Source organism: Arachis hypogaea, chromosome 2, assembly GCF_003086295.3.
Source record: "Arachis hypogaea cultivar Tifrunner chromosome 2, arahy.Tifrunner.gnm2.J5K5, whole genome shotgun sequence".
Classification (NCBI taxonomy): Eukaryota; Viridiplantae; Streptophyta; class Magnoliopsida; order Fabales; family Fabaceae; genus Arachis; species Arachis hypogaea.
Window position 1 is genome coordinate 85,450,970 of NC_092037.1, and position 14,717 is coordinate 85,465,686.

Here is a 14,717-nt window from a genome sequence, read left to right on the forward strand (position 1 = left end):
GCTGCAACAAATTTCTCCTAGTATGAATGTTGATGAAGCGCTTTCTCTCTTGCGATCTAAGCAATCGTCTGCAAATAGTGCACAAGATCCAATTTAGTTCCTCGGCATTCTCCTCCATCGACTCATATTCCAAATCATGATTAGGTATATGTGTGCTAAATTGTTGTAACACTTGAGTATACATGTTATTGTATAGCTAATGTTTTGACTATAATTTTTTTTTCATTTAAATTTGACTGCACCTTTCTTATTGTTGGATGAAGTTTTCTGAAGACATAAAGGCAATTCTTGGCGCAATGGTGAAGCACCAAGTCTTTTTGGTTTCAAGTCGAAAACTTAGTTTCTTTTTTGTTTAAGTTCATCATCAGAAAAACATGTATTTTGCTTACTTATGTTTATTATTTATTTGACTTAGTAATTTGGCAAGTATGTTAATTGGCACTTGGTAGACCTTTCTATATATATGCAATATATATTATTAGCTTATTCAAATGTGAGTGTTATATATCCTTTAAATGTCATATAAATATAACAAAGGTAAAAAATATATTGTTTTAGATATTAAAAAAGAGAATCTAAGAGAAACTCAATAAGGTGTTGCTTTAGGTATTAAAAAAAGACAACTGCAAATACACTTACATAAGTGTTGCATTAGGTCTATAAAAAAGGCAATTTAAAAAAATCTGGACAAGTGTTGCTTTAGGTATATGAAAAAGGCAACTTAAAAATATTTGGCCACGGGTTGCTTTAGGTATATGAAAAAACAACTAGAAAAAGTTTGCACAAGTGTTGCTTTAGGTATATGAAAAGGCAACTTAAAAGACTCAGTACAAATGTTGCTTTATGTATTAGAAAATACAACTCGTAAAAAGTGTTGCCATAACGTCTCATCTCAAGCGTTGTGTTTGGGTGCTCTAAGGCAATCCTTTTGCGGAGTTGCTTTATTTGTAGAAAAGGCAACGTTTATTGAAGGTTGCCCTAAAAAGGGTTCCCTTTAATGCACAAAAACGTTGCCTTAGACCAAAGGTAATGGCCGTATAACCAACCCCCAAAAAGCGTTGCTTTTTGTCGAAAAGTTTTGCCTTTTATCAAAGGCAACACTTTTCCTTATCATAGGCAACATTTTTAAAGGGTTGCCTCAACCCGAATTTGTTGTAGTGAAGTAACAAGTTATTATATATAAAATTATTGGTTATATAGTCGAAAGAATTATACTGTTCAGTGATGTTGTCCAGCAACAAAATTTAACTCAATATTCAATAATGTTATCCAGCAACAAGAAACTAAAACTCCGTGATATGTTGAGCAACAGTTTAACATATGACAACAAATTCATCTCAGTCATAATTTATAACAACAAATTCAACTATGAAAATTTTCAAATCTCTAGATTCAGCAAAACAAAATTAGCTAAATCATAATTTTAGCAACAAACTCAACTTTCAACAACAAATTCAAGATATACTAATGATTTACAGTAATGAAATTGAAAGAGAAATAATAGAGCTGAAACTCACCTCAACTCAATGATACCACATGCATTAATCAAGGACTGTCTTGCAAGTCCATTGATATTCTTGGTGTCGCGGTAGTAAGGTTTTAGAAGTTTGTGAATAGGATGGAGCACACTATGATGTCTGTATGTTGCAATGATAAATGGCTCTATTGTAGCATGAGTATTCAACCTTTAATTGATTACATAAAAAGAAAAAAAATTAGGAATGACTACTCAAATAAGAATATTAATTAGTGAAAGTTGGAAAAAGAAAAAGAGAGTTATACCAGTGGCTCATGAGTTGATGATAGCATGAGTCATTGACAACGAGATAAACCTTGGCAAGAAGCCAAATAGTACCTTTAGCACTTTATTTAGCAGGCAAGACAACTATGCTAACAGCACCAAATATGTCCCCACCAGGATGTGGCACACTTAATTCAATGGCCAATGGTGTCAATATTCCATCATTTTTCAGCAATAATTTAACATATGACAATAAATTCATCTTAATCATAATTTGCAACAACAAATTTAACTATGATAATTTTCAAATTCCTATTATTCAGTAAAACAAAATTAGCTAAATCATAATTTTAGCAACAAACTCAACTTTCAACAACAAATTCAAGATGTACTAATGATTTAAAGAAATAAAATTGAAAGAGAAATAACAAGGCCGAAGCTGAAACTCACTTGCCCAACAACAACAAGAGTTTCGGAGCGAGAATAACTTATTGTAACAAAGAAGACTGATAGAATGGAGCAGCATCTCCGATATCACGGCTCCCTCCGGTGACTACCCAAACAGCGGCGATGGCGAGGGAGCAATAGCGACGAGATGCACTATCGGCGGTAACTCCTCCCTTGGGACACTGGCATACGTTCTCTTCTCCCTCTCTTCTTCAATGGCGACGCGACGACGACACTGGACGACGACGGTGATCTTGAGGGCAGCACCGACGTGCAACGATCCTTCCAGCGGCGGCGTGGATTGTTGCAGCCCCCTCTCTCTCGCGCGTTTGGCTCGACGGCGTCCCTCTCTCTCAACGTCTCCTCTATCGCCTTCTCGGTTTTGACAATGACAACGGCACCCATCCCCGCCGACGCTGTCACTTCCCTCTCTTCCTCTCCCTACTCCCTCTTTTTCTATTTTCTTTCTTTCTTTCTTTCTTTCTAACCGTAAGTAAGGTGTAAGGTGGCAAAGGTGAGTGACGGATAGGGTTGTGGGGGTTAATCTGTGTTTTGAATTTTAAGGTTAGGGTTTGATAATTTTAATTAAATTAGGATATAGAGAATTAATTTAAGATCTAATTTAATCATATAAAAATTATTTTAAAAATATTATTTAATTATTAATTTGCTAATTAATTTTTAATCAAGTATTTTAATTTAAAATTTTAATAATTAAATTAAATTATATAAATTTTTTATTAGTTTTCAATTATTAAAATTTTTAAATTTTAAATATATGAAATACCTAAAATCATAAAAAATATATAAGAACCTTAATTAATTTAAATTCAAATTATCAAAACCCGGTTTAGTTACAAAAATATTCTTGAATAGTAATTAGGATTACGGTTAGGATTAGGACTAGAGTAGTGTAGAAATTTTAATAAAATTAGAAGGAAGAATAGTAATTAAAAATCAACCATAATTTACTTAAACTATTTTAAAAATATAACATTTATTTGTCAACTTACTAATTAGTTTTATGTTTTAAACAATTTTTCAATTTAAAGTTAATAGTATTCTACTTAATTTTTTACTTACAAAAGTAGATTTAAAATTTTAATATTTAAAGTAAATTATATAAAATTCTCATTAGTTATTATTAAAATTTTTAAATTTTAAATATATAAAACCTAAAATCATAAAAAATATATAAAAATCTTAATTAATTTAAATTCAAATGATCTAAACCTGATTTAGTTATAAAAATATTCTTGAATAGTAATTAGGGTTAGGGTTAGGATTAGGACTAAGATAGTGTAAAAATTTTAATAAAATTAGAAGATAGAAGAGTAATTAAAAATCAACAATAATTTACTTATATTATTTTAAAAATATAATATTTATTTATCAACTTACTAATTAGTTTTAAATTTTAAATAATTTTTTAATTTAAAATTAATAGTATTCTACTTAATCTTTTATTTATAAAAGTAGATTTAAAATTTTAATATTTAAAATAAATTATAAAAATACTCAAAATCATAAAAAATATATAAGAAACTTAATTAATTTAAATTCAAATGATCAAAATTTGATTTAGTTACAAAAATATTCTTAAATAATAATTAGGGTTAGGGTTAGGACTTGGGTAGTGTAAAAAGTTTAATAAAATTAGAAAGTAGAATAATAATTGAAATCAACCATAATTTACTTAAATTATTTTAAAAATATAATATTTATTTGTCAACTTATTAATTAATTTTAAAATTTAAATATTTTTTAATTTAAAGTTAATAGTATTCTATTTAATTTTTTATTTATAAAATTAGATTTAAAATTTTAATATTTAAAGTAAATGATATAAAATTCTCATTAGTTTTTAACTATTAAAATTTTTAAATTTTAAATATATGAAATACCCAAAATCATATAAAAATCTTAATTAATTTAAACTCAAATAATTGAAACTTAATTTAGTTAAAAAAAAGTTCTTGAATAATAATTAGGATTAGAGTTAGGATTATGATTAGAATAGTGTGAAAATTTTAATAAAATTAAAAGGTAGAATAATAATTAAAAATTAATCATAATTTATTTAAATTATTTTAAAAATATAATATGTATTTATCAACTTACTAATTTGTTTTAAGTTTTAAATAATTTTTTAAATTTAAAGTATTTCACTTAATTTTTTATTTATAAAATTAAATTTTAAATTTTAATATTTAAATTAAATCATATAAAATTCACATTAGTTTTCAATTATTAAAACTTTTAAATTTTAAATATATGAAATATTGAAAATCATAAAATATATATAAGAATCTTAATTAATTTAAACTCAAATGATCAAAACCTGATTTAGTTAAAAAAATTACTCTAAAAAACTGTAACTATAAATCCCTTTTAAGTCACTCTTTTGTAAAATCGTGACCATAAATCTTTTTAAGTCAGCCACTAAAATTGTGACTATAGACCTCTTTAGGTTACTCTCTAAAATCGTGACCATAAATCCTTTTAGGTCGTCTTTTTTTTTTGAAAAACTATGATCATAGACCCTTTTAGGTCACCCTCCAAAACCGTGATCATAAATACTTTTAGGTCACTCTCCAAAACCATGACCATAGACTCCTTTAAGTCAACCATCAAAACCGTGACCATAGACCCTTATAGGTCACCCTCCAAAACCGTGACCATAGATACCTTTAAGTCACCCCCTAAAACTGTGACCATAGACCCTTTTAGGTCACCCTCCAAAACTGTGACTATAGACTCCTTTAGGCCCCCTTAAACCGTGACCATAGACCTATTTTAGGTCACCCTTTTGAAAAGCCGTGACCATAGACCCTTTTAGGTCACCCACTAAAACCATGATCATATATACCTTTAGGTTACCCCACAAAACTGTGATTATAGACCCTTTTAGGTCATTTTTTTTTTTTGAAAAACTGTGACTACAGACCCTTTTAGGTCACTCCTAAAACCGTGACTATAGACCTCTTTAGGTCACTCCCCAAAATCATGACCATAGACTCTTTTAGAACATTCTTTTTTTGAAAAAATGTGACCATAGACTCTTTTTTATCACGGTAAAAAATCGTGATCATAGATTTCTTTAGGCTACTTTCTAAAATCGTGATTATAGACTCTTTTAAGTCATTTTTTTAAAAATTGTGACCATAGAGTATCTATAGTCACCATTTTTTTTAAAAACCGTGACAAAAAAAATTGTGACCATAAACCCAAAATGTTGTAGTAATCGGATGGATTATTCGAACTCGTAAATACCCTAGTTTACTATATTATTTAATATAATAGGTGTAGGTGTTGAATATTATAACTTATATACAGGACAACATCATCAATTATTTATATCTATTTATATCTAACTAATTCACATAATCATAATAAAAAGAATACATATGGTTCCTTAAAGAAACAGAGAAGGGGGAGAGGAGAAAGGGGGTGTTTAGAGAAACAAAGAATATTGAAGTAATAATTCAAATCAAAGTATCAAAGCATTATCCTTAATTACACCACCACCTTTTGAACATTCTTATAGGAATATTGTCTAGCAAAGAAGACAAACAGAAACAAATTCAATGTGGTCATAACCGCCAACATCCAATAGAATTTGTCCAAGCGACTATTGTTCAAGTCCTTACCAAACCAACTCTTTCCAATCTTGCTTGTCACATGATCAACAATTGTAATGATCAAACTACTAAGAAAACTTCCAGCTCCAATTACACTAAGATAAAGTGCTATCCCTAAGCTTCTCATTGAATCCGGAACTTGGTCATAGAAATATTCTTGCAACCCTACAAGTGTAAAACCGTCACCAAAACCAACAATTAGAAATTGTGGAACCAACCAAGACACATTCATTTTAAGGTGAACCATTTTAAGTCTCTTTCTTTCAACCAATGCTGCTACCACCATTGAAATGATTGAAAAGAGCATTCCGGTACCGATCCTCTGAAGGATGTTCATTCCTCTTTCGTTTGCCGTCAGCTTTTTTAGCAACGGTACAAGGATCTGGTCATAAATTGCGACGGAAAGTATCATTCCGGTGGCGGTAAGGGCGAAAATTGAAGCTGGAGGGATCTCAAAGTTATTGCTTATTTTTCTATCCATGATTGCACCTTGTTTGATAAAGAAAGTGGTTGTTTGTGCCATGCATATTCCAAATGGTAAAGTGAATACCCAAATAGGTATCATGTTGATAATAAGCTTCACCTCTTCAACCTTGGTTACAGTAGCAAGCTTCCAAGGACTCTGTTTCTTTGCTATGTTTCCATCATCATCACTTTCAAGGATAGCTGCCTTGTCAAGAAATCTGAAATACATGCATACTAATATTTTAATTATTATAAATTATAGATGACGAATAATTTAACATCCTCAAAATACTTCTAAACATCTTAGATAATAAATGCAGTAAAAGATTAGATACGTTCAATGTTTCTACCGAATCAACATGTTCCTTTTCTTTTGTGAAAGAAAAATGAAAGTGATGTTATTAGTTAAAAAAATGTTGGTCATCTAGACTATATTATCTGTAAAAAGTGGTATTAAGAGAGAAATAATCAATATATGAAATATACTATATGGGAAATAAAATTTTAACACCAACAAAAGATAATAGATAATTCTAGTTAATAGTTAAAATAGTCCATTAAAAATTACCTGTTCATCAATTCGGTCATCAAAAAATTAAATATCTTGAATTTGTTCTTGAAAGATATAATATTAAATTATATTGGTCCTTTTGTTAGTTAGACGATGACGTACCTTACAAAATTTATGGCATGTATCATCATCTAACTTATAAAAGGATGACCAATTTAATTCACAGCAGCATCTTTCCGACACTAGTTCAAAACTGGTGTACACTTGATCTTTTAGAAAAAAAATTTTGACTATTAACCCTAATTAATTCTTAGTTATATTATACTAGTACTATACATACTTGAGTTTTTCTGTGTGGCATAGAAATCTTCCATTGCAACTCTGAAAATTAGAAGCTTCATATAGTTCACTAGGATTGGAAGGATATGGAAGCTTTCTTTTGGAAATGGCTGCAACTAGAACTTGAAACATTGGTGTCAAGGGGCTCCCACTTGGTACCCTATAACGATAAGATTTTCTTCCCAACAAGAATATGATCAATGAAAAGGCCATAACCCCTATGAGGATGATATCAGCAACTCCCCAATTAACATGATCTTGTACATAAACAATTAGGGTTACTCCTAGAATGACTCCACTACAAACACCACAACTCCACCAATTAAAGAATGACATTTTCTTCCTCCTTTCAGAAACATGATCATCATCAAATTGATCAGCTCCAAAGCTTTGTAAAGAAGGTTTATGCCCTCCAGTTCCAAAGGATATTAAGTACATGGCTATGAAGAACACTACTTCATGTACCCTCCTAGCTTTGGTGCATGTGTTATTAATGTTATGATGATCACATGGCCTTAATGCTGGCAAGAACCATGATAGAGAAAGAAGAACCAAACCCTGTATTTTCATAAGAAACTAATGATAGCTGTTTTTAGATTTGTGTAAATTTTGCATATTTTTTATCAAAAAAATTTTGATATAATAATGCTACAAAATTACTTGTCCCAAAATCTTAAACTAATAAAAAGACTTACATGAATAAATATATCTCTAACAACACTAATTAAGCTAACATGCATGTGTATAATCAAACAATATAAGAGAGACAAATGCAATACTTAAAAACAGAGGAGTAACATTTGTAATATTCAAAGACTCAGGGGAAGACTCTTTAATTTTCTCAATTTAAATGATTAGAAATATCTTGGATTAATGTGATAATTAACGAAACAAAACTCGCTTATACTTCAATAGAGGAATCTTAGAACTTTTTGAGTATAGCTAATGTTCTAATTCTTTTCAATTACCATGAGATAAACAATGGATGATATAATGATAGTAATGTAGCGACTGAAATATGCATCAGCTATGAATCCTCCCAACAACGGCATCAATGTGGTGACACCAATCCAATAGTTCACATTTTTAGCTGCCATTTTTAGGTCTTGATGAATAATCTTTGTAAGATAAAGGACCAAGCTGGTTGCTACTCCAAAGTAGCTTAACCTCTCACTAAATTCAAACACTACAAACGAACAAGCATAAAACTAAGTGTTACATGGCTACCAATAAGGGTATAAATATATAATATCTATACATACACCGGATATACAAGCATGTAGATTAACTACCAAAAATGAACAAAAAGGTACGGTTTACTATTATAATGAAAAAGTAACTAAATAAAAAGCATAATTTTAATAATGTTTAAGCAAACGCATATAAAATTATTATTATTATTATTATTATTATTATTATTATTATTATTATTATTATTATTATTATTATTATTATTATTATTATAAAAGTTATATTTAAATAATTTTCTTTAGTTACAATTAAGGGCGGCGGAGGGCCACAGCTCACTACATCTACCCGTTTAACATGATAAAAAGGATAAATTACTTAAATAAACTAATTGAGGGTAAAAATTATCAAATTATTCTAAATAAAAAAGATAATATTTTTGTTTTTTTATTTTTTTTTATATGAGTGAATATTCAATTCCGTCTTTGATAATTTATTTGAAAGAATATCAGATTTTTAAATAAAAAATATATTTTTTTTATCTTTGATATTTAATTTTGTGAAATTGGTTAACCTCTTTGTTAATAATCTCTTTTCAAAACATATTTATATGACACGTTAATTGTTAATATATCTTTTATTTGATTTTTATAAATAAAAATAATTTAAAAATTACTAATATTTTTTAGTTTTATACAATAAATTTAGCTAATTTAGCTAATGTATTTAAAAAAGGTATACTAAACGGCCTTGATAATTATCTTTAAAAGACAACAAGACTCCCAACAAAAAAGAATTTGTTAATCTTAATTAGTTCTTAATAGATAAATTAATAGTTTAACATGACATATAGGCTTATTCTGTTAATACAAAGAGAAAATATTGACAGAGGGACTAATCAGTCTCATAAAAATAAAAATCAGGGATCAAAAAAATTTTTTTATTGAGAACTTCGTTGTCTTTTGAAGTAATTGTCAGGAGCATTTAAGATTTTTCTCTTTTTATATAAATCACGAGTTTATTATAAGTTTTCAAAAAATTATATAAAACCATATAAATACCACAATTCATGTACTGATAGTGTGCAGTGGCCAAATTCTCCTTTTGAGCATAAATTATGGCATCAACCTGGGTTTTATGTCAAGAAAGAGTAAAATATGAAAGATTCTCATGATTTGTGTACGAGACCAAAAACCAAAGGAAAACCCATGATTTTACGTGAAAAAAAAACTATGTTGGAGAGTGAAATTAGCAATAATACATTTATCTAACATTCACTAATTATACAAGTATGAAATTAGTAACCGTATATTTATCTAACATTCACTGATTATACAAATATAAAATTAGTAATAATATATTTATTTAAATTTTTAATTTAAAAAATATGAATACGTTAATTGAAAAAAAATATAAGTATGTTCATTTAAAATTTTTAATTTAAAAAACACTATTACATTAATTTAAAATAATACAAATATATTTATTTAAAATTTTTAATTTAAAAAAATACGAATACATCAATTTAAACTAATACAAGTATATTTATTTAAAATTATAGAATTGCTTATGTGGCAGAAAATATAAATAAAGAGGTTAAAAATATCAAAAAAAAATTATTACTGTCTTGACTATAATAAATATCATGATAATATAAACTTTTATGCAGAAAAAACTTGTATTAGAATTATTTTTAAATAAAAACATATAAATAAATATATTTATATTAGTTTAAATTAACGGTGTTTTTTAAATTAAAAATTTAGATAAACATATTTGTATTATTTTATTTTTAATTTTAAAAAAATCTTTCTAATAAGCAAGCCCACACCAAAAAGCGGAGCGAGATGCATTTTAGGATCGCATATTATATTGCCGTCTTAATAATGACAAATTAGGTGGAAAAAGGTCAGCTGACTTAACAAAAACTTATAGTTTGATCTGTTATAAAATAGTAATAAGCTTAGATTTTTATAAAAGTGTTATTATTATGTTAATAAGTTAGGTTAAGGTTTACTAATTAATTTTATTGATCTGTTAAGTCTGTCTGGACTTATTAATACATAATTATATATATAAATAATTATTTTTATTAATAAAATTATGAGATATTTTAAATTTATTATATTTAATTATAAATAATTTTATATATTTTAAATATTTTAAAATTTAAAATTTTTTATAAATATTAAATATGATATATTATATATAAATATTTTTATTAAAAATAATTTTTTTTAAATGATATTTTTATTTTTATAAAAAAAAATTATCAGATCTTTTAATAAATTTCAGGCCAGATTAAATTGAATAACAGGCCAAACTCAAACCAATTGACTACATAATAGGCTAAAAATAAAATCTGACCTGACCTAATCTATTTCCACCTTATGTGTGTGGTGAGACAATTAGAAATAAAAATGTGCAAGAAAAAAACACATAAATGTTTTACATAAAACACGCAATAATTTAAGGATACACGTACTATTCTTGAAGAGAAACTTGATAAGAAAGAAAATACAAAAATTCAATCACAATAAACATATCTTTTTAATGAGAAATAAATGAAAAAAACACAGAATTTTTTGAAGAAAATAAAGGAAGAAAAGACAATTTTAGTGTTATGTAATTAAAATTTATGTATTTTTCAAAAAAAAAATATGTTATTTTTTGTTATTTAACTAAAAATTGCACAATTAAAAACAATTTATGTGTTATACGATTAAAAATTATGTGTTGTTTAGTTGTTATCCAATTAAAAAATTTCTACAATTTAAAATCATTTATATATTATATCATTAAAATTTTTATATTTTTTAACTAAAATTTTTGTTTCGATGTTCTTCTTTTTGTTGTTTCACACTTTCAAGAAAAAAAAAAATAAGAAGACAAGAAAAAATGCAAACAAATCACTTTTAGATTTTTTTGTGGTTTACATATATATATTGTGTGAGTAATTTTTATTATATTTAATTTAATTGGATTTGATTATAAAAAATATTTAGTAATTTAACATGACTAATATTGTATCTATGTATGTATAAAATTATTATTAGTGTATCAAAATTTAATTATAAAAATTATTATAAAATTATGACTTTGTATAATTGAATTGATTTTATAAATTCTTTGCATTATTATTTGAATTAGTACTAATTAAGACCATTATTTTTTGGTTAAGTATGTAGTTTAGAGAGTTTTATAATTTCAAGATAGATTTTAAACTTATTTGGCAGTAGTCTTATAAAGACATAATTATTTATGTATTTTTTTATCAAATTAAATTTAAAAAATAAACTAATATCATGATATAATATTCGAATTTTTATAATTTAAAATTTTTAAATTTTGATCTTTTGTGATCTAAAAAATGAAAAACAAAACAGCTAAAGCAAAAAAAAAAAGTATATACAACAATTTAAGCAAATTCAAAAGAGACTTTTATTTAAAAAAATATGTTATATAATCAGTCATATATTTTTTCTTATTAATTTAAGTTTTTGAAAAATTGGTATCATAACAGTTTATTATTATTATTATTATTATTATTATTATTATTATTATTATTATTATTATTTAATTGACTTTACTTATAAAATGTAATTAAATCCCCTCTATATTATTATTGTGAGTTATGTATGTAAGTAATGTAAGTAGAGTTATTCTTATTTATTATATGATTTTCTTTTACCAATTTCGTCATTTTTTTTCTCCATTCTTTTCTTTTTTTATTTTATTAAAATAAATAAGAGCAATGCTAGGAGCCAACAATTTTTGTGATTGTTAGCCATCAACTAGTCATCAATGATGATTTGATGGTGTGAGATTGGTGTGAGATTTTATCCAATGGCTCACTTTTCTCTGCTGGTTACATGCTGGCCAAAATTTAATAAAACTGCTGTCTCCTAGACTTTTCTAATAAATAAATGAAATTTCTATATGGATCGGAGCACAACATCTGGAATCATGAAAAAATGCCTCAAACCTACAGAGGACGGAGCCATGCATAAATTAGAATCAGCTTAGTTCGGATTTCTATTTCAAAATTGAATACATAAATGTTTTGAAAAGAAAACAACTTAACCCATTGATCCATGGAATTTCAAAATTTCCCCAAAAAGAAGGAAAAAAAAAAGGCAGAGATAACTACAATAAAAATAAACAGATAAAGCAGTTTAGTTAACGATAAGGAAGTTTTAGTTTAACCAAAAAGAAGTGTTGTCGTTATTACTTACCAATAATGAAGAGAGAAGTTTTCCAAGAACCAGTTGAATCTCGGAGTGGAACTCGTCCCTTATAATCAACTGAAGAATCATGAACCCATTTCATCTCATTATTTTCAATCTCTGCAGTTTTTGCATCAATTGTGTTCTTCTCCATGCGGCTAAGGTTGTGCTGTAGTAGAAATTCACTAGCTTTAATTATTAATTAGTGGAGCTACACAAATAATTAACTATACTCTATACATGAGAAGTGAGAACCTCCTTATATAGAGCTGAGAGAGGATAATCATATATATGTTAGAGGAAGATATTATTCACTAATGAAAATTTTCTGTCTCAATCACATAAAGGCAATCGTTTTTTAACTTTTCTTTCTTTCTAAAAGATATATTAAAAAAGAAATAGACAGAAAAGCAGAGGTTGGACCTTATGGCAATTAATTAAAGTTATTATACAATATTAATACGATAATATTAGAGAAACAAAAAATAATTAATCCAAAAATAATTTAAATTTATTTTATTTAATATTTATTTATTACAGAATATATTAAATAAAGTTAAAAATAATAAATTTTAACATTTTTAGCTAATTTTTTTATTTTTAAATATTTATGATGTTGATATATCAGAGGAAGATATTTGTACTAATGAAAATCGTTTTGTCTGAAACACACAAGGGCAATCATTTTTTTCCTTTAGAAAGGAAAAAAAAGTGAAAGAAAGCAAAGCTACTGAAAGTTATTATACCAATTTGTTGACAATTTGCCAAGTTTTGTTTAAAAATACAAGAAATTAAGCTGATATTTCTCAATTCTAAAAGTTAATTCCAAGGTAAAAGTTGTTTTATATTTATAAAAAAAATTGAATCTTTATTTTTAGATAATGTGAAACTTTAAGACACCCTCTCATGTTTAGCACTGGGCAAGAACTTCAAGCGCTAAATTTGATGACCCCGACTTGTGTAACGATTTTACAATCAAGCCAAATTTTATACTATATAATATATAAATTAGTGATCATAACTAAAATTCAAAAGTTAGCATAACACATATAAAATTATAAATGGTATCAAGCCTTAACCATGAAATCCAATATAAGTGATAGTTGTTTAAACTGTTTAAACATCATATTTCATATTCCATTTTTTTGAATGGTGCGAATAAAACAATTTTTTTGGTAAACATTTTATTAAGTCCCGCATTCTCTACACAAGTGAAAATTTGATAGTCCTTATAAATATAGATAATCTTTACTTCTTGAGCTATTTTTTAGCTTAAATTAAGTCCACTTATTTTTTATATGATATCAAAAAAAAAAAAGGAAAAGTATGAGACAACCCTTATCTATTAACTAAAAGGCTGAACAGGAATTAAAGCTAGCTCAACAAAGACTTGAAGAGCAATATTTAATAATTAAAAAATTTTTAAGTGTATCAATATACTGATATTTTAATAATTTTTAACCGTTGATTTTAATTATAAAAAATATATATAATTAAGATCAAAGATTAAAATTCACTAAAACACCAATGTACTAATATACTTAAAAGCTTTTTTAATGATGATAAAGCTGCTACTAACAATTAGAATTACAGTGTGATACCATAAGAAAATTCTAACTAGACATTTCTCTTAAGAGTTAAGAGTATATGTTAAGATTATTATTTATAATTTTTTTTAATTTTTCTTCTAATAATAAAACAAGACATTGAAAATTTAAATATTGTAATTTTTCTATATGTAAGTTTTTTAATTGATAATCTTAATATGTGAAGAGCCCATGTTAATTAATTAATTCTTAAATAATTAAGTCAAGCTAATCAAAAGATTAGGGTCACCTCAATATCACTTTTGTTTCTAGAAAAAGTTTGAAAATTTTATAGTAATTAAACCTAAAGTGCTTGAAATTGGGTTGTGTAATTCATGATTCTCAACACTAGCAAGACAAACTCTGTTTTAAGTTGGTCCGTCATTGTAAAAATGTTTTACATATGTAGAATTATATAATATATTATATAAATAAAAATAATTATTTTTCACACTTACTACATCAATCATGTCAATAATTAAAAAAACAAATTTGATAAAAAAATAGTCATGTCATGTTAATGTTTTAATTTACACAATAAAAAACTCATCATAAATATTAAGTAAACAAGTT

The 14,717-nt window shown here is 26.2% G+C and overlaps 1 protein-coding gene across 2 annotated transcripts; it reads right to left on the minus strand.

Annotated features, from left to right (window-relative positions):
• Window positions 1-5,641: 5,641 nt before the first annotated feature.
• LOC112748707 (protein NRT1/ PTR FAMILY 5.6) lies at window positions 5,642-12,833 on the minus strand. Of its 2 annotated transcripts, none has more exons than XM_072219161.1 (4): window positions 12,568-12,833; window positions 8,113-8,330; window positions 7,146-7,720; window positions 5,642-6,512 (listed from the first exon to the last, which is right to left on the minus strand). In XM_072219161.1, the coding sequence occupies exons 1-4, from the start codon at window positions 12,710-12,712 to the stop codon at window positions 5,705-5,707; spliced, it is 1,746 nt and encodes a 581-aa protein (XP_072075262.1). In that variant the 5' UTR covers window positions 12,713-12,833; the 3' UTR covers window positions 5,642-5,704. The 2 variants fall into 2 exon arrangements, with proteins under 2 accessions (XP_072075262.1, XP_025652738.1); XM_025796953.3 differs by having other exon boundaries at window positions 7,146-7,702; window positions 12,568-12,831.
• Between the last annotated feature and the right edge of the window lie 1,884 nt (window positions 12,834-14,717).

Coding starts and splice junctions, on each gene's coding strand:
- LOC112748707 (XM_072219161.1), bottom strand. CDS start 12,712: ATGGAGAAGAACACAATTGATGCAAAAACTGCAGAGATTGAAAATAAT. Junction 8,331..12,567: donor AACTTCTCTCTTCATTATTG/GTAAGTAATAAC, acceptor GTTCGTTTGTAG/TGTTTGAATTTAGTGAGAGG. Junction 7,721..8,112: donor CATCCATTGTTTATCTCATG/GTAATTGAAAAG, acceptor AGCTATCATTAG/TTTCTTATGAAAATACAGGG.